At 46.1% G+C, this 27,743-nt stretch overlaps 1 protein-coding gene across 1 annotated transcript in view; it reads left to right on the top strand.

Annotated features, from left to right (window-relative positions):
• The first annotated feature begins 5,083 nt into the window (after positions 1-5,083).
• LOC147901080 (external alternative NAD(P)H-ubiquinone oxidoreductase B1, mitochondrial-like) overlaps positions 5,084-27,743 on the top strand; it is a 40,648-nt gene continuing 17,988 nt past the window's right edge. The window contains exons 1-6 of the mRNA XM_087375443.1: positions 5,084-5,558; positions 12,362-12,656; positions 12,763-12,966; positions 13,671-13,921; positions 14,146-14,365; positions 22,232-22,336. Coding sequence (XP_087231569.1) covers positions 5,377-5,558; positions 12,362-12,656; positions 12,763-12,966; positions 13,671-13,921; positions 14,146-14,365; positions 22,232-22,336 — 1,257 coding nt within the window. The 5' untranslated portion in view covers positions 5,084-5,376. The remainder of the gene's footprint in view (positions 5,559-12,361; positions 12,657-12,762; positions 12,967-13,670; positions 13,922-14,145; positions 14,366-22,231; positions 22,337-27,743) is intronic.

Raw genomic sequence — 27,743 nt, 5'->3', positions numbered from 1 at the left:
GAGCTACTGTTACACCCATTTTGAGGCAACCTAGATGGAATGTCATCTTCCATGTGCATGTAGATGCTTTTAGTTATGCCTTAGGCATTATTTTGGCTCAACTAGATGGTCAATTGGATTATCTAGTGTATTATGCTAGTCGGTTATCGACTCCCACTCAAGCTAACTACAATACAACTAAGCGAAAAGCTTTGGGCATGATATTTAGTCTACAAAAACTAAGGCATTATTTACTCGGCAAACCTTTTGTTTTTATTGTTGATCATTAGGCATTGCTTTATTTGATCAACAAAACCATCATTCAAGGATGCCTCATGTGTTGGATGCTTCTTTTATAGGAGTTCAATTTTAAGATTATTTATAAGCCGAGGAAAACTCATGTAGGAGTTGACTCTTTGTCTCGCCTACCTCTGCCCTGGAAGATGCTCAAAGAGTATAGAACTTTCTGAAGTTGATTTCTATGAGCACGAGTATGGCAAGTTGATGGATTATTTGTTTGTAGGTGGGCACCTTTCTAGACCGTATGTCGCAAGACAAGCACGTGCAATTACCTTGCTGTTGAAGGAGAAATCGTATGGTGATAGGAGAACAGAGTTTCTAAGTAGGAATTTAACGCCACACTGATAAAAAACCACTTCATATAGGTTATCACACTTGATTGTTGACCACTATTTTGTCACCCCGAGCATGCACATACTACACTTAACAAATTGCAAGAGCGAGAATCTTCACTCGAGCACTGCATAGGGTTGGGATATTTACAAAAACCGAGTGTCTTAAAGTTGACTTGTTGGGAGTGAGCAAACCAAAGCGTCAACAAATAATTTATAAAAATGGTCGTAAAGTAAGAAACCTATTTGAGCTAACTAAGTTACAGATCTACCTTGAGATTGTTCTCCTATTGCTCCAGGCAAGACAACTAAGAATCCCAAAATGCCCAAGATCAAAAAAGTAAACAAAAAGGAATCCACTGAAAATGGTGCGAAGGAGTAGGAGATAAAGGAGAGAGAGAACCAACTCTCACCTTTGTGTCAAGGTCTTCTGCATTATGAGCTATGCACAAATGGGTGAAGCACAAGCGAGAGAGCTAGGAGGAAAAGCGGGAGATTCCTTGATAGATGAAAGAGAACTGAACATGGGTATATAACCCTTAGTTTCTCTCTAGTTCCTCCTGATTAGCCTCCAAAAACCATGCCCACCAAAACCATGGTTTCACAAAATCATGTTTCAAAACTGCATCCCCCCATAGCTTTGGACCAAAACCATGTTCCAAAATGGTGGGTTCTCAGTTTAACTAATTCCATTCTAGTTGTATGAGTCCTATAAACGAGTGGGCACCATGCAAACACCATAATTCATTCTCTAGGTACCCAAATGCTACCCCTCTTCTCCTCCTCATCTTCATGCACTTCCTCTATGTGGCAATGATCCCATGCACCTATCACATCCTCTCTCTAGTTCTTCACTTGCTCTCTCTCCTCTCCATGCCCTTTTGTCATGAAAATTCTACTTGGTTGCTACAAGACACCTTCTTCTTGATTTCAACCCTCTTTCTAGGGTACACTTACATCATTTCCATGTGATGGGCTATTTGAATGATGAAAAAGATCTCTGAAAAGGGCTTTAGTTCAAGATCTTGGAGTTTGATTGAATTTTCATAAAGTTTTTCTATATTTTGCATGTTGAACCTTCTCTTGTGTGCAAGATTGAATTTGAGATGATGCTAGAAACATTTATTGTGGAGTTTCCTTGTTTTTAATTTGCAAGAAGTATGGATGTGGCTTGTGGAATGCATATTCTCAAGATCATGTAGTGGTCTTGAGTGTTCTGGGTGTGGACATGGCAAGAAACATGTTTGGGAATGTCAAGTGGTGCCCTGATCCATTGATCAATGGCTTGACGTGAATGTATGCTTGATAAGCTAATAAAATCCCCTTTGTTTAAGGTCCCCCGATTTTGGTCCCATACCTTGTGTCACGTTTAATTGAGATATTTCATTTGTTTTGTGGGATAACTTCTCCTTTATGCATTTTTGAAGTCTCATTCAAGTATGAGATTTTCTTTATGGATTGGTAAATCTTTATCATATTTAACTGCTATGATGATGGATGAGCATGTGCTTCATGCTATTTGATTAATAGAAGCATTGGGTCATGCATTAAATTTTATTATCAAACCTTGCCCATTCATAGCATAAACAATATATGGGAATTCACGGCTATGAATGCCTACTCAAGGAACAAGGGATCAAAGAATGGATGTTTTTTCACATAATTATATTATAACTCATATAACTACATGGGCTAGTTGAGGATTACTAACATACAGTTCTAACCATAGTTGGTAACAAGCTCCTCCTCCTCAGGTGGAGAGGGAGGCCCTATTTTTGTCAAATGCAAGTTGTAGTCTTTGAAAAAATATGGGAGGAAGTGTAGGCGTTGAGTGCAATGACATGTCAAAGCATGAGGCATCAACCTTGGTAGGGGTATTGCATTGTCTAATGAATGTATCACAACAATGTATAACCCAAACACCAAAACACATAACCAAAGTAGCCAACCTTGGAGCCATCACTTCCAAATGTATGCATTCACCAATTGCAATCTGAACTAGTTCTAGTAGTAATGGAATTAAGGAAGTAAGGTAGCTAGGTTATGAATCCAAGAGCATAGTTGGGCCAAGCATTTGTTGCTTGCGTTTGGTATACAATTAAGGAATCAAGGAAGTAATGGAATTAAGGAAGTAAGGTAGCTAGATTATGAATCCAAGAGCACAATTGGGCTAGGCATTTGTTGCTTGCGTTCGGGAATCCAAGAGCATGATTAAATTTTGGATTTGTTGCTTGTGTTGTGGAATACTCGTTGCAGTTAAAACATTGAAAATGAAAGAGAGTTTGAGGAACAAAGGTGTTGGATCAAGAACAATAGTAGAATATAGAAGGAGAAGCTGTCAAGCATCAAACATGCAAGACATTGGAAGGGAAACGAAACTGCTAAGAGACATATGTTGAAAGGGCTAAGATGGGGGAGGATTTATATTGTAAGAGAGAGCAAGGGGAACAACGCATTTGACAACAACGGTGGATGAAGATGCAGAACAAAAAAACAAATGACAAAGGCTACATAGCCGACCCATTGAACAAAGGCTACGTAACCGACCCATTGGATTAACAAAATAAATGTTTTAGATAGATGCTCTAGATTTTTCCATTTGGTACAATGAGAGTTCATGTAAAGTGAAACCCTCCATGCAAATTTTGATTACTTGCTCCTTAACAAAGTTGTTTGTTTCAAAGCATGTGGTTTCCCCCCAAAACTCTTTTAACACGATGTGCTGCATCTCACTACTTGATGTGGTGCTTGTGGAATGAGTTTCACATTTTTGAATATAGTATGTGCCCCAAGTAATTCCTCCATTAGTTTGCTCATCTATACTTTCCATCTACCTATCTAAAGGCCCTTAATCTTAACAAATTATTCCATATAGATAACTTATGCTAAGGAGAAAGGTAATCCAAAAGGCCTTTATTTTTTGAGAAATTAAGTTGATTCCTGAGGTGAAAGGGTCAGTACCCAATTAAGCTAAAGTCAAAGGGATAGCTTCAAAATTTCATCCAAAGGGGGGGGGCCTGAACTCACATTATGCACTCACATGGTCTTAACACTGAACTGCATAAAGACGTTGTAAGAACTAAACTACATAAAGATGCCGTAAGAAGTAAGGAGGGAAGGGCCCTCTCCCTCATAAGTAAAGGGATGTCTTCATTAAGCTCTCTTGCTTTACCCCTCCCACTACCTTTCCAACCCCTTCGTCATTTTTTCACTAATGAATATATGTTTGAATTCTTTTCAATTAAAGGGACCGGTTGGAGTAGGAGAAGAGAGGCCCCTTCCTCCAATTCCCTTCACAAGGTAGCTTTTCCTACAACTTCATGGGTTCAAGTCCCATTGTGCACATAAAATATACTTTGGGAGAGCCCTCATGTTTGTTGCTTTGTGTTTTTTAGACATATTTTAAAATATTCCTATGAACAAGATTGCTTGTGAATATTATGCTTGGTGATCTGTTTGAAGTTCAAGCACTCCACTAGCAATATTCTTCTATAGTAGCAATAGAATGCTCCTTTTTCATAATTGAGGTCAACATTACATGATGGAATATGTGGTCATCATAAAAGAAGGTTCCATGTTGATCTTAAAGTCAACAGGGAGAGTTTGTACATCTTGTAAAGTTCCTTCAACACATGGCTTATTTGTGATCATCTTGTAAAGTTCCTCTCAAAAGCACATGGCTCATATGTGACGAAATATCACAGGAAAGAATATTGCTTTGAGAATGTTATCTTTAAAGTGCGTGAAGTAGTTATATCAAGCTTAGTAACATAAAATATCAATAGTTTGTGCTTACCCGAATGTGCCTATTGTACAGGCCCCCACATCCTTAGAATGTTGCATGTTGTTCATGAAGGAGTCACTTGCACTATAAAACATGTTAATGCCAAGCATCTTGGCATGCTAGCATGTTGAAGTGTGAGGGATTAGAGATTCGATGGAGTGTAAGCATCAACCCAAGATTTCACAGGCACCCCCACCCGAAAATTTTAATTGCTTGGATTTTAGCTTTCCCATTTTTTGACCACCCTAGATAGAAGAGCTTAAAAGATTTCTCCGAAGCTAGATATTTCCAAAATTGCCATGGATTTCAGTGGTTCCCGGTTCTAACCACAGTAAAGCAGAGCAACATCAAAGATTTCTTCCAAGCTTGAAGTTTTCCGACAAAGTCGCCTTAAATGCACCAGCAGGAGTGCCCGAAAAATTGGCATTGGGGACCAGGTCAGATCAGAAGGCTGAAAAGAGGGGAATGGAAGGTGAAACGACACACAAAATTCAAAGGGGACTCGAGGAAAAAACAACTACTCATTTAATTTCAATACCTGCTTCCCAAGAGGAGGGAGGGGCAGCCACGTGGAGAAGAAAAGACCGGCAGGAGCCGGTGGGGGAAGGGGGGGAGACGGGCTACAACCGGTTATCGTCGTCTTGTGAAGTGTACCGATTTTACGAAGAACAGAAGAATATCACGCGTGAGCTTGCTGAGCTTCTGGCTATGGCGGATCGCAGTACCTTTCTCTGAGCTTTTTCTGTCTGGCTATGGACGAAAGCCGCACCTCTTCCTTTCGCGACAGTATTCCTATCCCTCCTCCTCTTCTTTACTTCATTCGCATTTCCTTCCTTTCATCCCTTGCTCCTTCTCCACTCACCCGCATTGCTTCCTTCCCTTCATCTCTCTTGGAATTCGCCGCCCCCGCTACCTTCTCTCCCTCCTCTTCGACACTTCTCTCTTCCCTCCTGACCGGATTTTAGATCCAACAACACTATCATGCATTCCGCTTTGAGGACCTGCTCGCGCCGTGTTTCGCATTCGTCCTTGAATACCGAAAAAGGCGTCGCTCGGCATGTACTTGGGGGCAATAAGAACACCCCGAGTGCCCGAATAACGCGGTCGTTTTTTGGTAGCGATTACCAGGGGCGATCGTTTGCCATTGCAATCACTGCTGCCAGGTTCCGTGTCTTCCTATCCTTTTGGCTAGAATCATTTTCGCTCTTCCTCGTATTACAGTTTGAGGGGTTACAGAGCAATTCACACACCGAAGTTATTTGCGTCGTATTCTCCTCACATATTACTTTGTTTAATTTCCGACAAGATCAACCTCCTTTCGTGATCATCACGACGTTGCTTGAGATCTGTCAAGCTTGCAACCAATACTCTTTTCCACAACCGGTGCTGTTTACAAAGCCATTCGCAAATGACATCAAACACTGATATGGAAAAGCAGAATGGCAAAACCTGAATGAACAGGATTGCTAACAAAGTCCAGTTTTTCTAATGACCACAGACAAATAAATCAATGTGATACAGTGGCCGTCTCTTTCTTGCTCTCCCTATGCTGATCTCAATGTTACTACTGTATGTATCAGAGGGTCCTGATATTTAAAAAAAAATCACTCCATTCTCATCACGGCAACTCTCTTGGTATACATCTTTCTCTCTTATCGATATGCTGCATGTTGCCTCGTGCGACATCTTTCTGATTCAGATGGAGCAAGACGCATCTTCAAGGGTTCTCATTGTCTGCCTTCTCGTCACGAAGGTTATCTAGCATGTTGCATCCGTTACAAGTTGCAATACCTTTTGAAAGAGGGATTTATTACTACGCCTCCTTTTCCCAGAGCAAGGTGGTCTGTTGATAAATATTCTACTCTAGTGAGAAGGCTTCTGAAGCGCCTGGTTAATTTAGCTTATTCAATTCAGTGGGGTCCACATGTGGTTTCAGCAATGATACATGGAACACATCGTGGACCGTGGAGGGGATGGTAGCTGCAATTGATGAGCTACTTCCCCAACTTTACGGATGATCTTGTTAGGGCCATAATACAGATGAACTAGCTTATTGTTGGTGTTACCTCTCAAAGAGGAATATTGATTTTTGTGGTGATGTAGAAGACGTAGATTGAAAATCCCCTTCTGTGAAAACCGGTACCTCCTATATTCAACCTCATACTTTTTCTGCTTGGCTTGGGCTTTTGCATGTTCTTTTTAGCCAATTGCCAAAGGGCCTCCATCATTTCCAAGTCTTCTCGTGCTTGCTGATTTTGTCACAGCCATGCCTGAAATTGTGTGGACTTGTGTGTGTGTGTGTATTGCCTACTGATCCCCCAGCCGTGGATACAGCATCATGTCAATGAGCTTTGGAGGTTGAATAAACCTCTCAAATGGTGGACAAGATGCTTGTGTACTATATGGAAGAATGGGCTTCCTCTAAAGCAGAGGGTCTTCAAGTGGCGGTGTTTGCTGGGGGTTTTGCCTGTAGGGACTGCACTGGCACGATGTCGTATTGCACCTGCGCATTGTCTACGTTGCTCGTCCCTGAGAAACACTTCTACGTCTCTTGTGGACTTGTTTAGCAACCAAGAATCTCCTGCAGGCCCTATCCGTGGCCTAAGGATTTGCTTCCCTTCGCATGCTTTCTCAAAACAGTTTTGGATTTTCAGGCAATTTCACTCTTCCCTTGTCGATTATAGCCCCTCGTTTTCCTAGGTTAGATTCACTGCATACTGGACCATCTGGTATGATAGAAACTATTGCATGTCCTCGACTTACCCTCTGGATACTTATGCATTTTTCAGGCATTCTTTGATACGATCCTATATGATGCTCACGGAACGTTATGACAAAACAATCGTTTCATCTGCCGCCTCTCTTCAGTTTATCTCTAAGCTTAATCAAGCATCATGAAAACACTGAAAACTATTTTTCCTGCGTCCCTCCCTCGCGGGTCTCATTCCACATGCAGCAGGCACCCAAAACTGTGAGGGGAACTTTCTTCAGAAAATTACCTCCCCGATGCGACTTGTCGCAATCGATTTTACGAACCCATTAGGAAGTTAAATAATTTATCGATTTTAGTGTTTCACAAACATGGATTTTATGTCATTTTCAGCCCTTAAATGCTTCACAAACTCTTTTTCCCAGAAAATCATTGAGCTCAAGTGCTCCCTGATTTTGTGGGAAAACAATGGGAAGAAAAGGTAGGGGACCACTTGCCACCTTGGCATAGAATTTCCCATCTCCCACTAAAGTACCACAATGTCATAAGGCCTTTGGTAAGGTTCTCTGTGGAGGGTCAAGGGCTACATATGGGGATTGATGAGGAGTCCAAGGATTTCCTTACGACAATCGAGGGATCAGAAAAGGATCACACGGGGGTTGACGGGGGTGAACAACTCATTGTGTGATGGAAGCTGGTCCTTGGGATAGCAACAATGGAGTACGGATTGTCCGTACAACAAACTCTAATAGGCGTTGAAGTCCGTATGTTGCTTACAAGGCCACGGGCCTTGGGTTGGTCAAAGTCATGGTCACGAGTGTTTGGAACGCTGATCAGAACTCCATGCTTGTGCGTTGGTGATTGTGTGGCCACTGTATGTATGGCTATGTACAGATGCTCTTAACTCTAGTATGGGCTAGTGTACTACGTACTGGTGCATAAGTTGTGTATGGACTGCTCTTGTTCGGCTAGGAAACGATCTGTACGAACTGCTACAGCATGTTTGTGCGGGTAGTGTCAGAGCTTGCATGGGCAGGTTGCCTTGGTTGCATGGATGGCTGTCAGCGTGGTTTTTGCTGGTATGCATAAGCTCGTGTATGAGCTAGTTGGATGCCTCTGGTTTGATTAGGATAAGCTGGTTGCTCCCGCTTGATCCTACTCCTTGGTTGTGACCTAACTTGGAGAGACTTTATTGGCAGAATGGTTGATTATGAATGCTTTCAGTTCGAGTGCAGGTTTCCCTCAGATTGTAGGCTGATCATTATGCTTTCACCCATTTCTTGGGCGCGCCAGTGGCTTAGTGGGCATTTGAGACAGTCAAGGAGTTGTGTCTCCCCACTTAGGTTGCTAGTAACAGTTTCTAAGTCTCGTGTAAGTATTTGGGATGCCTATTGCCACTGGGAGTGAGAGCAAGGCCCAGGAGGGCTAATGTTTGGGATTCTAATGCCTACAGAGAGTGGGAAATGTATTGAATGCAAGTGGGATCGAATTCATTGTATATCCTATTTGCTAGCTTTGGCAGGTAACATGTTCCGTGTGGGAATATGTTTTGGGTTTCTCTAAGAGATAGGTCACAGGCAGGCAGTGGTTGCTACACAGATGGCACATCTTTGTTACAGCCTCGTTGCTGAGAAGGCAAGGGTCGGGAATCCATGCTTGGGATGGAGAAGTATCCCTAGAACCCAGAGAGGGATGGTACAGGTGTGACTGCCATAGTGTTTGTTCTGTGACTGCCATAGTGTTGTGATGCAAGTTCACTTATGGGAAACAGGTTGATGTATTAGGATGTATGTTGCCCATAGGTAGTGGTGGTCCTGAACAGTGGAGAAAGCTCTTGTATGCTTTCTTTTTCTGCTTTGAGCAGATAGGTGGCTAATTGGGTACTGGTGACAGCTATTGGGGACTGTGTGGCCAAGTGTGGTTACTAGTGATTGTTCTGGGCTGTGTGAAATCTTCTTGGATTAGGGATGAAGACCTACTGCCAGGAGTGGTGAGAGCAGTGACCAATAAAGGCTATGCAGGGTATGTGGATGCCCAATGGAAAGTGGAATGCCCCAGATGCAAGAAAGAATGTATCCTTTATGTAGCCGAGAATTCTGGGCCTCTCACTTAATTAAAGAAATACTGAAAGGGGCGCCAAGGTTTGGGGCCAATTTGTGTCTTTGTCTTGGTGCAGGGGCACTCTAGTTCCCAATGTTGACTGGTTATTTGTTAGCTCTACCGCCCTTTAATTTATTGAAGGTCGGTTTCACCTGTTAGAAATGACCCAACAGAGGGTACGCACAGCGGAAGACTAATAGAATAGCCCAGGAGCTCACACAGTGTGGTGTGGGGTGTGGAATCACAAACTTCTTAACTTATGTGCATAAAATAGATGTGCAGACTCATCAATAGGCAATGAACCAGCGAGATAGAGAAACCACCAAAATAATATATTTCCGTCCAAAGCTATGGACACAATACAAAAGAGATAGATCCAGAGTCCCACCAATGGTGTGGTCCTCTGATCTTACCGCAAGGTCCTTCTCCTATCTGCCAGTTATCTCTAGACTCGAGCCTGCGTGCTCCACCTCGAGCGTCTGTAGACTTTCCATCCATTCTGGTTCTCTCTACCTTACTGCCTGTAGATCAGCCTAGGTAGGCAGCACTTACTAGCTCAGTCTGCAGCCCTCTTTAGGTCTCCTTCACCTCTTGGGAAAAGGCCCAAGGAAGCCCTATCTGCTGCTTCTGTCTGCTGTAAATCTGCTGCTCCAGAGAATGAGTTATGAGGGCACAAAGGCCCTCCTTATATAGGGCACAAGGCCCTCCAAAACCTACCCACCAGCCAGCCCTAATTGGGCCAACTGGCTGGTCTATAGCAGCCCTAACCAACTGACTAGTTGGTTGGCTGGTTGGCTGCCTATCCAGCCCTATTTAGGGCCCTTTGCTGGCCCTTTGTTCCATGCAGGGCCCAGCCCCTTTGGACTGCCTACCCTGCCACCTGCCAGCCCTGCTTGCAGGCCATAGACCTGCCCAATACCTGCTTCAACAGTGCGACTCCATGCTGCTACTGTTCCGCCTCTGTTCAGCCTGGACCCTGGCGCACTCTGCACACCTTCTGTACACTGCCCTGCAGCAGCCCGTACTGATCCGTACAGTGGCTGTCCCCTTTCTCTGGGCATACCTTGCCCTAGGTCTCCCTCCCCCATGCTCTCCTCAGGGGGCTGACAGATGGGGAGGTGACCTTTCCAACATCAACAACCTTGAACATGGAGGGGATGTCTCCAAGTGTAATCTGCGTGTCCGTCGTCTGTCGGGTATGTCGTGTCGCTGGCCTTGTGTCATGTTTTTGTCGGAGGCCCGACGGGTGTTAACCTGTGCGATCCGGCTGAAAAACTATGTGACCGTACTCTGAGAAGAGTCTGCCAGTGCACCCTATCTCCGTGTCTGTGACTTGAGTGAGCGCTCTCGATGTCTAATTGCCTCATGGATGAAGGCAACCAAACATATTTGGTTTGGGAAGGCGAGGAAGTGGGAGAGCAGCCCAAAGCTATCTCTAAAGAGACAGTAAAAGCAGCTTCGGATCTTGTAATACATTGGACATCTGAAGATGAAATGCTCCTCTGACTCAATTTCCTGTAGCTGATATAAAGTGCATATGTACCTCTCCCTGGGTACTCCCTTAGCTCGTCCACTCTTGATGTGGAGTCGATGTGAAGAAACCCGGAACTGGCCAACAAAGATCCTCAATGAATGGGGGAGGTGAATCTGAGTATATCCAAGAGGATCAATAAAACCCTCATCAGAAATACGTAGGTAGTGATCTCTGTAGAAGCCAAGCTTCACTGAGCTCACTCAGTGTATGTAATTGCAGGAGGTCCTTGTGTATGACCTAGTTTACCTCGTGATACCTAAGTGGGAGAAATGGCACGTCAATGTTGTATTGGAAGGCAGGAAGTCTATCCATGTGGAGCCCCAATCTCTCGAACCAATTGCCTGTGTATGCATACCAGCATCTCTGGTCACCCTCAGTTGCTAGGGCCATAGAAGAGGACAATGCTAGCCATGGCAGTCTGTGACATTCTGAAGTGCAGTCTCCCTACCCCTTGACACGATATAGATACGTGATGACCTGCAATGCTGCATCAAGTTGTGGTGGAGATGATGCGAATTCGACCTAAATGATCTAGTGGGAACTGACGGCCTCTTTGAATCATCCGTGATAACTACTCCGCATTTGAGAGATCCGGCCCCCAACAAGGGCTGCCATACATCCTAGCTGGCTGGACCAAGGAGGCGAATAAGAGGGCCTTGGTACTGGGGTCCTGAAAGTGCTAGTGGAAGCATTGCCTCTCTAGCCTGGCTAAAGAGGCATACCCTCTGCTCAAACAAGTCTACATCTCCTGTCTCATAGGGCCAACAGAAAGAGAACCCCTAGGTATGTGTAAGATGAAACAATCTCAACCAGCAATCCATCAAAGGTGAACTACTCTCTATGCATGGTTGCTCGGGAAGTATTGAAGATGATAACCTTGGTCTTACCAATGTTGACCTTCAAATCATGTGACTCACAGAAAGGACTAAGTGTCTGTGAAGGCCCTCTGCAGAGGAGGATAAAAGCACCACAACATCTGCATACAGCATTATCTGAATCAAAGTATCAGCAAGAGAGCATCCAGCCCCTCCCAAAGTCTCGAGCTTATCTATGTAGAGGCCAAACAGGGTGGGAGAGAGAGAGAGAGATTGATTATAGGGTACTGTTGTGTTGTGATCTATGTAGAGACTTGTGACAAATGCTTCTTCACTTCGCTTCACCATATCGTCTCCATTTTCACCCACTTTGTTTTGATCCTTCTCTTCCAATCGGTCACCATATACTTCCTTGGTGTGTTTGATGTTGTAATATCTTTTAGTTTGTATAGCTTTTGAGGAAGCAAATGTACAGACAGATCCAGAACTGCAGATGTTTATTTTCCCAGGTTGATTTGAAGATTTTTGTAAGGTGAACTTATTTATAGTGTGAATATGGTGTCCTGGGTGTCCTGGTTGTATGGATGAGCTGTGGAAGAGGCATGATTTGCTTGTGAATAGGGAGAAGTTGATGCCAACTTCATGACTATATGCAATCTTAGTCTTATAAGAGATCTTTTTGTAGTGGTGAAGAGTGAATCGTTTCTGAAAGATAAATAAACTATGTTTCTGAGCGAGCTGTACTTGAGATGTCCTAGTTTCTTTATCTGCATAGGTACTGATTCTGTTTATAAATGGCTGTGGCAGCGGCATTCTGGGGGGTGTGCTCATTGCATTTGCAGATGCTGGTCCAGATACAGCTCCTGCAACAAAAGGTCTTGAGCAGACTACGAAACTTAACGAAGGGAAGAAGAAAGTCCTGGTTCTTGGCACAGGGTGGGCGGGAATAAGCTTTTTAAAGAGCTTAGATACCAAGCTTTATGATGTGCAAGTGATCTCACCCCGTAACTTCTTTGTTTTCACGCCACTTTTGCCTAGCGTTACGTGTGGCACAGTGGAGGCACGGAGCATTACAGAGCCTATCCGTAAAATAATGCAAAATGTAAGGCCTTTTGCACGGAGTATTTGTTCTTTGTATGCTTTCTGAATTAGCAGATTTTAGTGTGGCAGTAGTATTGTATTGACATTTTTTGTTTTTTTAATAACAGAAGAAGAATGTGAGATTTTGTCAAGCAAATTGTGTCCGCATTGATCCGGCAAATAAAAAGGTCTTGTGTAGGCCTGTCGTTGATTATAATGAGATTGGGAAAAAGGAGTTTGAGGTTGAATATGATTACCTTGTTCTAGCTGTTGGAGCTAAGTCAAACACATTCAATACACCTGGAGTGGAGGAGTATTGCCATTTCTTGAAGGTGCCCACTTTACAATAATTGTACTGATAGTGATTACTCATCAATTGCCCCCAACTTTAATTTGCTTGTGCTGAATGTATAATGTGACCGTATGCTCGGTCATACGTTACCTTCCAGCCAGTACCTCAATGAAAAGCGAGAAGAAACTTGGCATCCTTGTTTGTGTTTTAAGTATGAATAGCTACATATACATTTTAATCGGAATATAACAGGTACAATTTTACTGCTATAGAAGCTATTGATTGTGATCCGGTTTGCCAAATATGCAACATTGGGAAGAAGAGATTCTGCATTCATCTGCACGTCAAAGGATTCTCATTGTTTTGTGCTGTCATACCTATAATTAGGCTCAATGGCTGCTTTTATAATCTATAAGTAGGCCCAGTGACTGCAAGTAATATCTATTAAAAGATTGAGGCAATCCGGTTTTTCTGGTTGTATGCCTAAAGTATTCTCTTCAAATATGCGAACTGACAAGCCTTAACATTCCATGTTAGTTGAATTTGATCTTGTGGATTGTACCTGACCTCAAGCTTTTTGTGATAGAAGATCTGAAATTTGAATAGAGTACACTTATGGCCTCAATTGTTGCCACATATCAGTCCTAGAAATAAGACTTTCTTTTCCTATAAGTCAGGGTTTTGAAGTTTTGCTAGCTGTCAATGATCTGTAACACTTTTGAGATTCAATGTTTGGGTTTACAGGAGATTGAGGATGCTGAGAAGATTCGTGAAAGCATTGTGGATTGTTTTGAGCTTGCAGCTCTTCCCAATATTTCTGAAGAGGAAAGGAAACGATTGCTACATTTTGTAACAATTGGGGGTGGCCCAACAGGAGTGGAATTTGCAGCTGAATTGCATGACCTAATTTATGAAGACTTATACAAGTTGTATCCAGACCTTCTACCTTGTGTCAAGATGACTGTCATCCAATCTGGTGACCATATTTTGAATACGTGAGTTGTGCTTGACGATTACAATGAGACTAACTAAGGTTTTATAAAATAACTACCAAAAGGGAAAGCAAGTATCCTCATTGGAACCTTTCCCATAGCTCATTACCATTATTCTTTCTCTTCCTTTGTATGTGATAACGGTCAAGCATGCTCTCAGCAGTATTCTATGCAAATGGCATGGTGATTTGCAAAGTGCCTTTAATTTTTACATGGTTATTTGGCAGATTTGATCAGCGAATCAGCCAATTTGCAGAGCAAAAGTTTCAAAGAGATGGCATCGAACTTGACACAGGGTGCAGAGTTTTAGAAGTTCAAAAGAAGGCCATTGTGATGAGGGAGAAAAGTTCAGGGAAGAAAGTTGAGGTTCCATATGGCATGGTGATTTGGTCAACGGGAATCGGGACTCTGCCTGTTGTAGCAAACTTCATGCAGCAAATTGGGCAGGCAAGCATCTGACATTGCTTTGCTTTCATAAGTTGTATTTGTTGTAGAGAGTTTCTTGCAGTCTTCAGTGGCTTGGCTTCAGAAGGAGAGGGAACAAAGAAGTTTTTTTGGGGGAGGACTGACATACATATGAACTAGTGACATCAAGAAGGGGGCGTTCTTGTTGCTTCAAATTGGTATAACGGTGGTGGAAAGCGTCTTAATTATTACCTGCTCTGAAACCATGCACAATTATATAGATCTTGACCATATCCTCTCAGAATAGGATGCAATGGCAAAAACTTAGCTGGTTTCCATTTGATGTGATGGCGAGCTGTGCCTTCTGCAGCACAGTGGAAAAGACAAAGCCTCTTTTTTTTCATGAAAGGGAAGGGGGGGAATTTAGATCCTTTGCTAGTTTAGCAAGAGGGTATGCAAAGTGAATACAAAAAATTGACTCATTTTTTATTTACAAGTTTGGACTCATAGAGATATAGCAACGTAAAGAATAATAAAATTGTAAAAAGGAAGGATGAGGGATGCTTAAGTTGGCTGCACAACTCTCACCAACAGTCATACTGATACATATTCTGCAAACTTACAAAGGTTATACACTTTATCACTAGCAACATGCCAGGCAAGAAATCTATTTACATGATGTGTCACTAGGACAAGAAAAATGTCATAGAGGCAATATGTTTCATAACTAGCAAAAATCTAGGCAGAAACTCCAAGTCATGCGTGCCACTGGTGAAAAGAAAGTTAAACCAAGGAAATCTTATGTGAGTCTTTTTTTTTTGTGCAAAGAAAGGAACCTTCTATTAATGCTTGAAAGACTCCATACAAAACAGCAGCCCTGAAGGTGCTGAGTATGGAAAAACTGGAAAAAGGCTGGAAAAAACCGGCTTGTTCCAGAGAAACCCAGCTCACTGCCTAGGGGATCTCTGGTATTGGGGCTAACAGCCAGGTGGGGGGACTATACAACCAGCGAATCCCTTGTAGATTGAATATGTAAAAAACTCATGCAAGCCAAGCCTTGCAGAATCGAGCGTGTCTCGCGATAGTCGCCCTAGAGCTTGGTGTCCCACGCTCCCAGGTGGAGCGGAGGGTGTAGATGATATCTTGCCAGATGGCGAGCAAGGTAGCTGAGGGTGGAACCAGATGCTCACCCATCACCAGACTGCAGTGAGTAACCCAAAAGTTCCACGCCGTGATACTGGCTACTACCTCCCATACGCTGTCCACCGGAGGAAAATGAGGAACGAGGCTATAAGGAGGGACCACCTCATGGAGCTCTATCCTCTGAATGCTCTGACCTTGTATCCGGTTAGCTGGGGAGACCTCATCAATCTGGAATGCGTGTCCTCCCTCAGTCAACCAGGCCACCATCCCCCATGTGTGGTCCCTCTGAAGGCTTTGCATATGGGTCATAATCCTGAGGGCTCCCATCCAAATCATCGCTGTGCTATGACAGCTCTAGAAGCAGTGAGGGATCGTCTTCAGAAAACCAGTAGGGCAACAATGACACTGCCCCTTCACCCGCATCTGCTCCAACCACAGGCCGATGGGCAGGCCTCTATGGGCGGCTAGCTAGAAGAGGTAGGAGATCTTCCTCGGCCGCAAACTAGACCATAACTGTGTCCAAAACCTGGAACGGACCTCCTGGGGCACTCTTTGGGCCACCCAATGCCTCTCCCTCAAAGGGGTCCAAATCAAAGAGTCCATCTGAAGCCTCCTCCCAATCCGTGTGGTGTAGGAAAAGAAGGGCATCTCGTCCACCTGCTCGGCAAGGGTGCCCCTGGAAGGGCATAACCACTCTCCTGGATCCCACTCAAGGGCCTACCCTCTTAAAGCCAGAGGCGCCATCTGGGGGCATCTTGCTCTAGGATACTGGGAGGATCAATGTGCCACTCCTTCCCCAAAAGTCCCACCACTCTGATCATCTGCATAAAATGAATCCCATCTAGACTCCCATCCATCTCTGGGTCTTTCTTACTGAGTGCTTGGAGTAGGCCTCTAGGTCCTACATGGAAAAAACTAGGCTACGTGCTGCCTCATTGCATCATCATCCTCAAGGGGACACCGGTCCGAGAAAACTGACCCAACCATTGTTGTCCATCCACATGCGAAGCCCCTCCCATCAGGGCTCATGGATGGCTAGGTCAATCTCTCTCATCCGCTGCCCTGCCCCTCGCAAATGCGCTAAGGCGTCAAGCCTCGCCTCTGCCTCCATGGTAAATCTGCTCCATCTGCCAAAGGAGCCGGCCGGTCCCCTGTCCCACTATGCCCAACCACCAATGTGAGTCTGCTGCTCGAGCATACACCCATCCTAATCCCTAATCTCTGGGTGCCAAACAAGGGGCTGGCGCTCGAACTCCTCTCTGCATCGGGGTTGAGCATGAACGAGGCCCCCTGCTAATCTTTGCCAGATCCTATGGAGGTTCCTCTCATCAAGGGGAACCCTTCCTTGTAAGGGAGGCCTCTAAGAAGATCCATTTGTGTGAATGCTGCCACTGCCCGGAGTGCGTGGGGTGTTCCTAAGAAGCCCTCACTGTAAGAGAAGCTTCCAAGGCTCTGCACTTGGGGTGAGGCCGCGCACGACCAACTTGTCCAAGAGGGCTTTGCTTTGCATCTCCGGATCAATGATACCCAAGCCTCCCAATGCCTGCGGCATGATCACCATTTGCCAAGCTACCCGGGGGCTCTTGTATTCCTTGTGCCGTCCGATCCTATCCAAAGGAAGTTTTGAACCAACCCTCGGAACTGACCAATGCACCCTCTGTGAAAACACCAACAGGAGGCGATATACCAAGCCGTAGCAAGGAGGACCTGGTTTGCCACTAAGGCATGGCCCGCTAGGGAGAGTTTGGCCAAGCTCCAGTAGAGAAGCTTGCACTGAACACTCTTGAGGACCGGGGCGATCTGGTGCTTTGCTGTAATATCAATACCCACCTGGCATCCGAGGTATCTCGCTGTCTGGCCTCGCGGTATCTAGCGGAAGCCAAAGCGCTCCCCCACATTCAAATCTCTTGTGTCTCCTCAGAGACTGTGAAGAAACCTATGGATTTTGTCCAATTGATCTGCATACGCGAGGCCTCAGAGTAGATAGGCCGAACACTCTTGAGGACCGGGGCGATCTGGTGCTTTGCTGTAATATCAATACCCACCTGGCATTCGAGGTATCTCGCTGTCTGGCCTCGCGGTATCTAGCGGAAGCCAAAGTGCTCCCCAACATTCAAATCTCCTGTGTCTCCTCAGAGACTATGAAGAAGCCTATGGATTTTGTCCAATTGATCCGCATATGCGAGGCCTCAGAGTAGATAGGTAGGGCTCCCCTGACTCTTTCCAAGCTTGCTGTGGTGCCCTCTACGTACAAGGCCGTGTCATCTGCAAACTCAGAGTCTAGGAACTCCTCTTGTTTGATTGGGAGTTTCTACCCTGTGAGGCCGGCCACCTTTGATCTCAAGTAGTAGCCCAAAGTCTCCGCCACAAACAAGAAGAGGAAGGGAGTGAGGGGGTAGCCTTGGCAGACCAAGTGAGAGAGAGGGAAGGCCTTGCCTGTGTGTCCACGGATAAGCATTTGACTAGAGCTCCCCGCATAAAGCGCATAAACTCGTATGATTCATCTGTCTGAGAAACCCAATCTCCGCATAGTACCCTCCAGGAAAGACCACTCCACCTTGTCGTAAGCCTTCTTAAAATCCAAGAGAAGGACGGCCAGCGGTCGTGACTCCTCCCTAGACCAATCCATTGCCTCCCAGAATGTGAAGATGTTGTCCAGGATGTTGCGCTCCTGAACGAACCCGGTCTATGTGTCATGGATGATGTCTGTAAGATGGGGCCGTAACTGCAAACTCAAGACCGTGGCGAGGATCTTGTATGCAGTATCAAGCAAAGTGATCGGTTTCCACTGTCGGATGTCTGACCTATCTCCCCCTTTTGGGATCAAACAAATCCACCCCTTGCTGTGTGTCATGGATGATGTCTGTAAGATGGGGCCGTAACTGCAAACTCAAGACCTTGGCGAGGATCTTGTATGCAGTATCAAGCAAAGTGATCGGTTTCCACTGTCGGATTTCGACCTATCTCCCCCTTTTGGGATTTAACAAATCCACCCCTTGCTCAAGGACTAAAGAAGGGAGCCCGTGCCGTTGATCTGCTGGCAGGCTAGGCGGAAAGGGGTGGAGATGATCTCCTAGAAGTTCTGGAAGAAGGCCATAGTAGCCATTTTTGCCAGGAGACTTCTGGGTCAGGAGAGCCTTGAGGGCTTCCCAAAGCTCCTCATCCGTGAAAGGCTCCTCCAGACTCTTGCACAAATCTTGCGAGACCACTGTCGGAACGTGGCCCCAAACTAACTCATGGGCCACAAGACAAGCTAGAGTCATCCTCTCCGTCTGAAAGAGTTGGCTGTAAAAACCTGTGGTCGGGTCTAAAATCTCCTGCAGATCAATGTGTATGATGCCCTGCGGATCTTGTAGACGTTGCAACTGCGTGCCTGTCGATCGGGGTCGAGTGGTCTGAAAGAATTGCTTCGTCATCCTGTCCCCCTGCTGTACCCATCGGGCCCGGGAGGAGTGATAGGAGAACTCAGCCCACCGAATCTCCGTGTCCTAAAGCTCAAGGTGCACACTCTCAAACCTGCCACTAAGCCACTGGGATCCCAGGTCCTGCTCCCTGAGCCTCTCTATGGAGGCAAGGTCTCTCCGCTGTGCCCGCTTGTGCTCCTGAAGAGCCCTCCTCCGTCTAAGGGCATGAGCCTGCAACTCCCCATTGCTCCTTTGGATCGCGTCGGCCACCCACGAAGCCCACCCTCGCAAGGTGCCTTCTCTGACTGCCAAATCTCTATCATGACCTGCTGAATCTCCCCATCCTGCAAGAGGTCCTTTGGAATGCGGACCCCCTTTTGGGGAAGACCTCGGCGGGGCTGCTCTAAGGGGAGTACTGCTGGAGAGTGGTTTGACATCGTGGTGCCTGTTAGAATCCCAGTAGAGCCGCCTATGTGCAGTGCCTAGTCCCCAACGTAGAAGCGGTCTAGTCTCTCAAGCAGTCCGTCATGTCTCCTCTGTCCGAAAGAGAAGAGGAGGCTGCCAGGTATCCTGTTGAACTTTGGCTCTCGCCACGGGTCTCTGCCACTGATCATGAAGATGAACTGCTTTTAGGTGCTCTGCTCTGCTGCTGCTGGCATCTTAGAGAAAGAAGCACCGCCCTGCTTGTCCTCCCCAAACTCCAGGTTGTTGAAGTCTCCAACAATCCAGGAGTCTACATCCGGAAGACACTCTGTTAGCCTCCTCCAAAAGGCCGGACGGTGTTGCTTGCATGCTGGGACATACACGTTCAGGATCCCAATCCTGGACTCTCCCATCCAAACTGTCCGTCCTGGGATAAGCTCGCCCTGATCATAAGCCTTTGGAGCCTCTGTCCGTGAGACCGAGATGCAGCAGACCCCTCCACTCTTGAAGTGGCCAGTAGTATGCATGATCAACCTTTGCCTCAAGCGGCAATCTGATAATTCGTACCGCCAAGCCACACATCGGCTTCTCCCGCATGAAGCATAGCTGAAAATTCATCTCAGCACCATGGGCGTGCCAAAGGTCCAGTCCCTGTGGCCCCATCCACTCATCCATCATGCGTGAAATCTGATCTTCTAGCATAGCATCAAATATCACCGGGGACCACTTCTCCAACCCTGTGGAGGCGAACTGGAATCTCCAAATTAGGTGTGTTTGGGAGCCCACTATGCTGATTGAACCCCCTTTCCCAAGCGTTACAAATCTCCACTCGCTGGCGAAGTGTACCCCCTTCAAGGGTCTTTAAAAGGATCAACTCTAGAAGGGACTTTGGACTCTCAACCACCAGTCTGATCTTGGGGACCCCGTCATTTGCTACCATTGAAGCGGCTGAATCTGCTGGAGACTCGAGCACAATGCCAAATACTCAACCAATGGAGGGGAGAATGGCTCTATATTCCTTTGGGAGCACCGGGAAGTGGAGCGTAATCGGAAAACGAGGAACATGGTGTGTCGTGTCCATGTCCTCCACTGTAAAGCCATGGTACCAAGGGAAGAGGGACACTAAATGTGGGCCAAGGAGGATGGGGCTTTGCTCCACAACTATTGAGGCAGTATCGGGGGAGCTCAAATGGATGAGGAAGACACCTCTTCCATAGATGGTGACCTCCTAAATGTGGTCACCCTCTAGTGCCAAGCTCGCGTGGATCCACTCTTGTACCTGTCTCCTTGTGGGTGTGAGGCCCACAATTCTACCCATGATTGCCTTGTCTTTGGAGCGATTGAACTGCTTGTTGTACCTGTTGATTGACGGCTGGAGAAAGAAGGACCTTAACGGCTGTGGGATTTGAGGGTGCTACCATAGTGCCCATCTGGCCAGACCAAGGGTCACCACCAAGATTTTCTTTCTCTGAACAAGCAAAAAAGCTCCCGTTGCAGGGAGAGAAGATATAAAAACCCGGGTAGGGAAGCAAAGAGGAGGGGCGGGTGAGGCGGAGAGATGTCAGAGGAGGAGGCGGAGAAGAGGCGAAGAGGGGAGTAGAAGAGGACAGACTAAGGGAAGGAGGGAGAAGGTGGGGAAGGAGGCAGGAAAGGGGTGGTGGGGCAACGGGGGATGGTAGGGAGGAGGGGGAAGGAGGTGGAGAAGGCGGCAAGGAGGAGGAGGCAGGGAAGGTGAAGAGGAAGCGGGGGGGCGACGGGAGGCGAAGGAGACGGCGGGGGGATCCTGAAGAGAAGGCGGGGGGCAGGGACGATGGCGGGGGGGGGGGCGGAAGAGCAGGTGGAGGGGAGGAGGCGGCAGGTGGAGGAGAAGGGGGGGGGGGGAGGTCGAAGAGAATGCGGGGGGCGGAAGGGATGGTAGGGGGGGCGATGGCGGGGGGAGGAGATGACAGGGGGAGGCGGAGGAGGAGGGCAGGGAGGGAGGTGGAGGAGGAAGAGATGGCGGGGGGGGCAGTGGGCTCAGCCAGGCAGCAGCTCCTCTCAGCTCACGCTCTCATGCTTTTTGCTCTCTCCCTTCTCTTGGATTTTGAGAAGGCTTACGACAAGGTGGAGTGGTCCTTCGTGGAGGGTGCTATGCAAAGGTTGGGTTTCTCAGACAGCCTTATGTGAGTCTTGAGCTGCCTGTGATTCACCTAGTGGCCTGGGAGCAGCCCACATGCCATGCAGTTGAACATGTAACAATATTGCAAGAATATCAATGACCTGGAGCCGTGAAGGTTGTTTCAGCTGATCCTCTCCAAATAGTAGGCTTTCTCACTAATTGGCCCTGTAAAAGGATGACCCTCCTATGTCATCCTTGCCCCCATACACCATGATAAGAAAGGGGTATGGGTGCTGGATGGCCTGAAAGCCTCACATACCTTTTCCCTTGGTATTTCCAATACTTTATTCTACGAGGCTATCACATGTTCTACCGTTGAAGTGGTAAATAAAGTGTTTTTGAAAACAATTATTTGTCCCGACTTTTAGGGCATAATATCTAAAAATCCTTGGGCACCTAAATTTTTTACCTACAAAGAGAAACTTACCCAGTTGTAACCTGTTAATAACACACCATATGGGATACTTGGGGGACAATAGACCTCTTTTCTCTGCCCTTTGTAACTCTGCCCCATCGCCCCCTTCAGTTGCTGTCAAAATGCACGTCAGTACATGTGGATCTGTTTTGAACCATGTGACTTTTAAAGATCATCCAAATGTACTAGCCATAAGGTCTTTTGTGGAAGAACTCCCATGGATACTATCGTGATGCTGCAATTTTTACAATGCTTCGAGAAAGTGAGGGAATATTAATTGAAACATTAAAATTTTACGATGTTGGAAGAGCTAAATGGATGTGGACCTAACTTCCAATGTATGGTGCATTGGGACAAACATGCAGACTGACAGGCGTGCTTTGGCAACAGATGAGTGGCTTCGTGTGAAAGGGTGCGAAAACATATATGCAATCGGTGATTGTGCCACTATTGAGCAGCGCAAGCTCCTGGTTCGTTTTTTAACACTTTGTGGAATCTTATGAAGTTTGAAGGCAACAACCTCTCTTGGATGTTTGACAGGAAACAAAATGCTAATAAGGCACGGATGTCAAAGGTTTGGAAATTGATCACGGAGATTCAACTAGTCATGGTTTTGAATGTCTGTTTGAACTGTCTTTAAGGACCACGGCTATTTTCACATATATCTTGCCACAAGGCCTTCGTGATATATCCACTCTTCACATTGGTTGCGACAGCCTTCTTTCTTTTCTTCACGGTTTTGTATGAGGTTCCTGGATTTTGGTATTTTGGTCATATGTAATAGAAGTTCACTTTTTTGCAAGAAAGAAAGAAAGAAAGAAAGAAAGAAAGAAAGAAAGAATTCGAGCACTTAAAATGACCCACAACACTCCTTTCAGAAATCTTTTTGCCAATTTGCCTTTGCACATGCAATGAGGGCCTCATCATTACCTCTGATATAATCTAGTTGCCACAAAGTTAGGTTGTCTTTGAGTGACGTATGCTAGGACTAATTCAGTTCTCATCAAGTCTGTCTGAAAAATCATCCATCTTTACATGCCAACTTCTAGGTAATCCATAAAGTCACTTGTGTTTCCCTGCTTTTCTATCTTGACCTCTGACTACAAAGCTATCTGGCTATGAACTTTGTCATCGTAGGTTCCATTTAAAGGAAATTTTCAATACCGTAATCATCCTGACTGGATTATACTTTGCAATTGATGCAAAATTTGCCACCTCTATGCATGCTGTTGAATTGAGGCATTGAGTTTTGATGGAAAGGGTTTAATTGCAGGATTATTTTGTGTGCGCGAGTCAAGTTTCTTAAGTTTTGTCATTCCAAGGTTTATACATTGAATATGGTGCCTCATGCATTTAGCCTTCTGTGTGTGGCCAAGCTGTGTGTGGGTGTGTTTCCAGGGTGTCCCTGACTGGGTAGAGATTCATGTGCTTCTAAAGAGCAGTTCTTAGGGCTTCCCTCACACATCTCATGTGTGCGTTATTTTTACCAAGGTGATTGTCTCCACCTTTGAGATTCATGCTTCCCTCGCAAGCACATATTGCACCAGACAACATTTTATAAAGAGAGGGTCGACTTTCCAGTACAGCTGGGGAAAGATCCTTGCTGGTGCACATGGAGGAAAGCGATATGTTTAGCTGATGAAAGAAGTGCCTCAGCAAGAGGCGTCTGTCTAGCTAGATGAGGTAAATGCTCTTTAATGGGAGTTTAATGGGCGAATGTCTGATGCATGTGTGAATAGTTATTGAGTCAGCAAAGCAGCTATGTTTCAAGGGATGGATGAGGCATTACTGTCTTGCAAATCCTGAAATGCGAAGGGACATCCTTTTGGTTTTGGTGCTAAGGAAAAAGCAGGTAGAGGGGCATATAAGGTCAGCCTGGTAGTGTCAAGGAGGGGGCAAGCTCACCAGGGATGTGTACAAACCAGTTAAGCAACGGATCAGAGTTATTTTGGTTGGAAAAGCAGAACAACAGGGATTGGTGAAAATTAAAGAGGTTAAAGATTAAATTACCTTTCGTGCATAGGATAGAAAATGTTAAAGAAAGATCCCAAAAGGCAAGCTGTCCATGAGGTGGCTTAGGAACCTCTAGCTACAACAAGGACAAGAATTCGGAGGATTATGTAGGTGGGATGAAGTCATATGTCACGCTAAGGTATTTGAAGCAACATCTTGTTGAGAGCTTCAGGGCTTCAATTGTACATGCTTTGTACTTGGCTTTTATTTAATACCTTATGCACACACACACTTTTTTTTTGGGGGGGACATCTATTTGTTTTTATATAACAAATTGCCCAAGAAAGGGACATGCAGCTACAACATCAGAAGATCTCATTATATGCACGATAATCAAGATCCTATTCATGTAGGCAGTCAAAGAGGGGTTGCAGTAGAGCTGCCCAGGAGTGATAGTTAGCTAGGGATGAATCACCAAAGACCCTATGGCTTCAGTCCATAGTGCCCATAGTGGACCCAAGTAATGAAAAGATCATGACCCTGTGTGACAAGATGCACCCCAAACAGCCATAATAGCTTGCCAAAGCAAGCACTAGGGAAACGTGCCTGAAGATGTTGTTGCAAAAAGAAGAAGTCACGAGATTCAGAGGGCTTGTAATGATTGCTTTATTTTCTTGCTCGTCTGCAATTCCCTCTTTGATTGTGAGTAATAATGTTCCACAAGGACAGAATCAGTGACAAGGAGTAGGAGCAATACGTTGGCGAGTTAAGATCTGTCCAAATGGAAGAACCCCTTGTAGAACTCAACATAAGAAAATCTGTGGATGAAAGGGAGTTTGGAAGTCCAAATTTGATGCAACCGTTTTCTCCACCACTGAGGAGGACTTGTCACATACCAGATGCGATTTGCATGAGCAGAAACCCAAGGAGGAGGCAGCGAAACCTTATACAACGTTGCGACTGTGACCTCAGCCAACAGCAACGAATGCCAAGCAAGGTCATCCGATTGAAGGGCCTAGTCTTTGAGGCGGTCCATAATGTCAAGACGAGGCACTGGCTGGTTGAAAGTCATGAAGCATCTGTGACAGTAAGTGCCGTAAGGGTCTATAATGCATCCCAAGCGAAACTCTGATCATTGCAGGAAAAGATAACACCACACCAACATCATCAAGCATATCACCCATATAGGGTTCTTGCAATGCCAACGGATTTGTGAACACCTTTGACCAATGAAGGCACTTACCGCGCAAACCCTGCCATTCCATTTAAGATGAGAGTATGTGCTTCCAGTCAGAAAGCATGCCAGAGACAAAAGACATCCCAATCCTGCTATCAATGTGACCCAGGAGAGTCCGATTGGGTAGGTTGCCAATGACCAAATGCTGCAGTATACAAATGCAAAAGCAAGTGTCGCATCATGTACACCCATGGCTCATCACCCTGCATGAACTGATGCATTATGAGCTAGAATGTGCATATGAATATTTAGAATATCCCTAGGCATCTTTGGCGAGCAAAGATGATCCACAAAAAGTGGGAATTCACTTGGAGGCTGCTGCCAAACCATATAAAGATAATGCATGCATGAGACATGAAAGATCCCTTTTGGTGTTTAGGGGGGTGAGTCATGAGCATAAGCTTGCGGCGTGCGCAATCAACAATCTTCTTCCATTTATCTCCAGCCCATGTGATGCGTGTATAGCTACTAATTGATCCGTGTATCGAACCATTGGATGAGTAGTGCCATGCACATTGACCGTATTTGACGTGTGCTTTAGGCACATAGGACTATCTCAAGAAGCTTGGGGAGGCTTGGGTTAGGCAGGCGATTCTCGGGTTGAGTTGCAAGGGCACAAATGGATTAGGGTTCGAATTAGGGTTTTCAACGTTTTTAGCGCACTAGGCTTGAGCCTATAAAAGGAGCCAGGGGGTCCAGTTTTCAGTGTGCAAGTAAGAGCAAGTTCAATTCTTCCTTCCGGTCTAGATCTTGGATCGCGAGAGATTGAGATTGTCATGTGGGGAGCAGTCGTCAGAGATTGAGGCTGGAGCGATCAATTGTGCTAGACCTGGGGAGTCTCGCCTTGACCGTGTGAGGAAGAACATTGGGACTGAGACGATGGAATGATACTCTGACCTGGGAGCCTGCGTAGAGGTGGATGCTGAGTGGCTGACACAGTGGAGGAAGTGAAGCCACTGCAAATTAGCTGACTATACAGGTTGACATTTCCTCCCCCCACCAGCCGACTGGAGGGGGAGGGCTATAAGTAACCCCACGGGGCTCATTTTCTGGCTTTGGCTGGCCCTGCCCGGCAGGCAGTTCCAGCCTTGTATACCTTTCCCACGACTGCCCATAGGCTTTCCAAATCTTGCTGAACATGTGCGCCTTCTTCCTGCCTCTGTTCCACACCATTCCAGCCTCTGGAATTGTTCCAGAAACGCCCATACGGTCTGCTGTACTTTCCCGAACCTTTGCTGATGTCAGTGCCTTGTCCACACAGTCCTTGCTTGTGGGAAACCCTGCCCAGATCTGCCCTTTCCATCTGTGGACAGCCTCTACCAGGTCTGCCCTCTATGGTGGCTCTCCTTTGCTAGGGATCTCCCCTCTCTCTCTCTGCTGCCTACATGGCAGCCCCCATGTCCCATCGTATCATTCTATAGTCCACTCCCCCGATGCACTCCTCATATGGGGGCTCACGGGTGGGGATGTGATCAACCCTATTCCAACACCCCCTCTCACCGAGCCACATTGGCCAGATCCAACTCCGTCGATGAAGATGCTCCAGTAGCTCCGGTGTTGTAGCCCTCTGGAACACTTTGGTGTCGTCATTGTCTTTTCGTGGCTTTTCGACCAGTGGCTCTTGCTCTGCTAAGTCCGGTTCTGCTTTGGCGCACCGGTCTGATACATAGGCCCATCTTTGGTAGCACCTGATGGCAGTTCCACCTTTAGTCATGAACCCGCCTTCGAACTCGAGCACTCTAGGTATGAACATCCTCCAATTGTCCCCCTTATGATGGTTGAACATCCTGAAGTCCTCCAGGCAACCAAGCTCTTAGGGTTTGTTTCAACCCGTCCTCTGTTTGGCTAGCTCTGCAACCAAACAAGAAACCCGGGACATCATATCCCAGGCATAAATCGAGGTTACCTGGACTGTGAAGCTCCTCTTTTGGTTTTGTGTAGTCCCCCTCCACGTCATAGCCTCCGTTTGACCTTGAGCCCTCAAGTCCTGTTGAAGGATCCCCGCTACTTCAACAACACCAACCAAGCACCCAGATGACTCCAGGCACTTATTACTATCTATCAGCTTCACAAAGTTCTCTAACTCCTCTCCTGACCAATCCTTAATGTTTGACATTTTGGCAGTAACACCAGGGTCCATATGCCTAATCTCAGTAGCACTTAGAGATGCCACCAAGAAATGGTATCAGAGCACGTCAGTCCTGCCTAGCCCGCCCTGCCACGTCATCATCTTCTCCAACAAACCCTAAATTGTAACTTTGCTCAGATGCCTCTCCTATGCAGCCTACTCATTTCCGTCTCTAGCTGCCTCCTTCTCCATAGCTTGCTGCCTCCATAACTGCCTTCAATAGTGTCATTCTCGGGCTATTTCGAGTGATCTAGGCGCCTTTTATCTACTGTCGGTACCCTGGTCTACAAGCGCCTGCAGGTGTGGTTAACATAAGCGACCCTTCCTACTTTTCCTTCCCTTACGATGGACACGCCCAGGTGATGACCCCTGAGTCAAAGGGGCTAGAGGGGACAGCTGGACAGTAGGTCCAGCCGTCGGTGTAGGAGAGGGATTTGCTGAGGTCCTTTGGGATAGCAGAGAGAAGAATCTCGTTGCCTCCGCATCAGTTGTCTGTGCGACAAACTCGTTGGGACTCTCGACAAATCCATGGGCTGCTAGCAAAGGAGTTCCCCGAGGG

The sequence above is a fragment of the Dipteris shenzhenensis genome, chromosome 6 (genome assembly GCF_047967505.1).
Source record: "Dipteris shenzhenensis isolate YYH24624 ecotype China chromosome 6, Dip_SZ_1.0, whole genome shotgun sequence".
In the NCBI taxonomy this organism is placed as follows: Eukaryota; Viridiplantae; Streptophyta; class Polypodiopsida; order Gleicheniales; family Dipteridaceae; genus Dipteris; species Dipteris shenzhenensis.
This window is presented reverse-complemented; position numbering and strand designations above follow the sequence as displayed.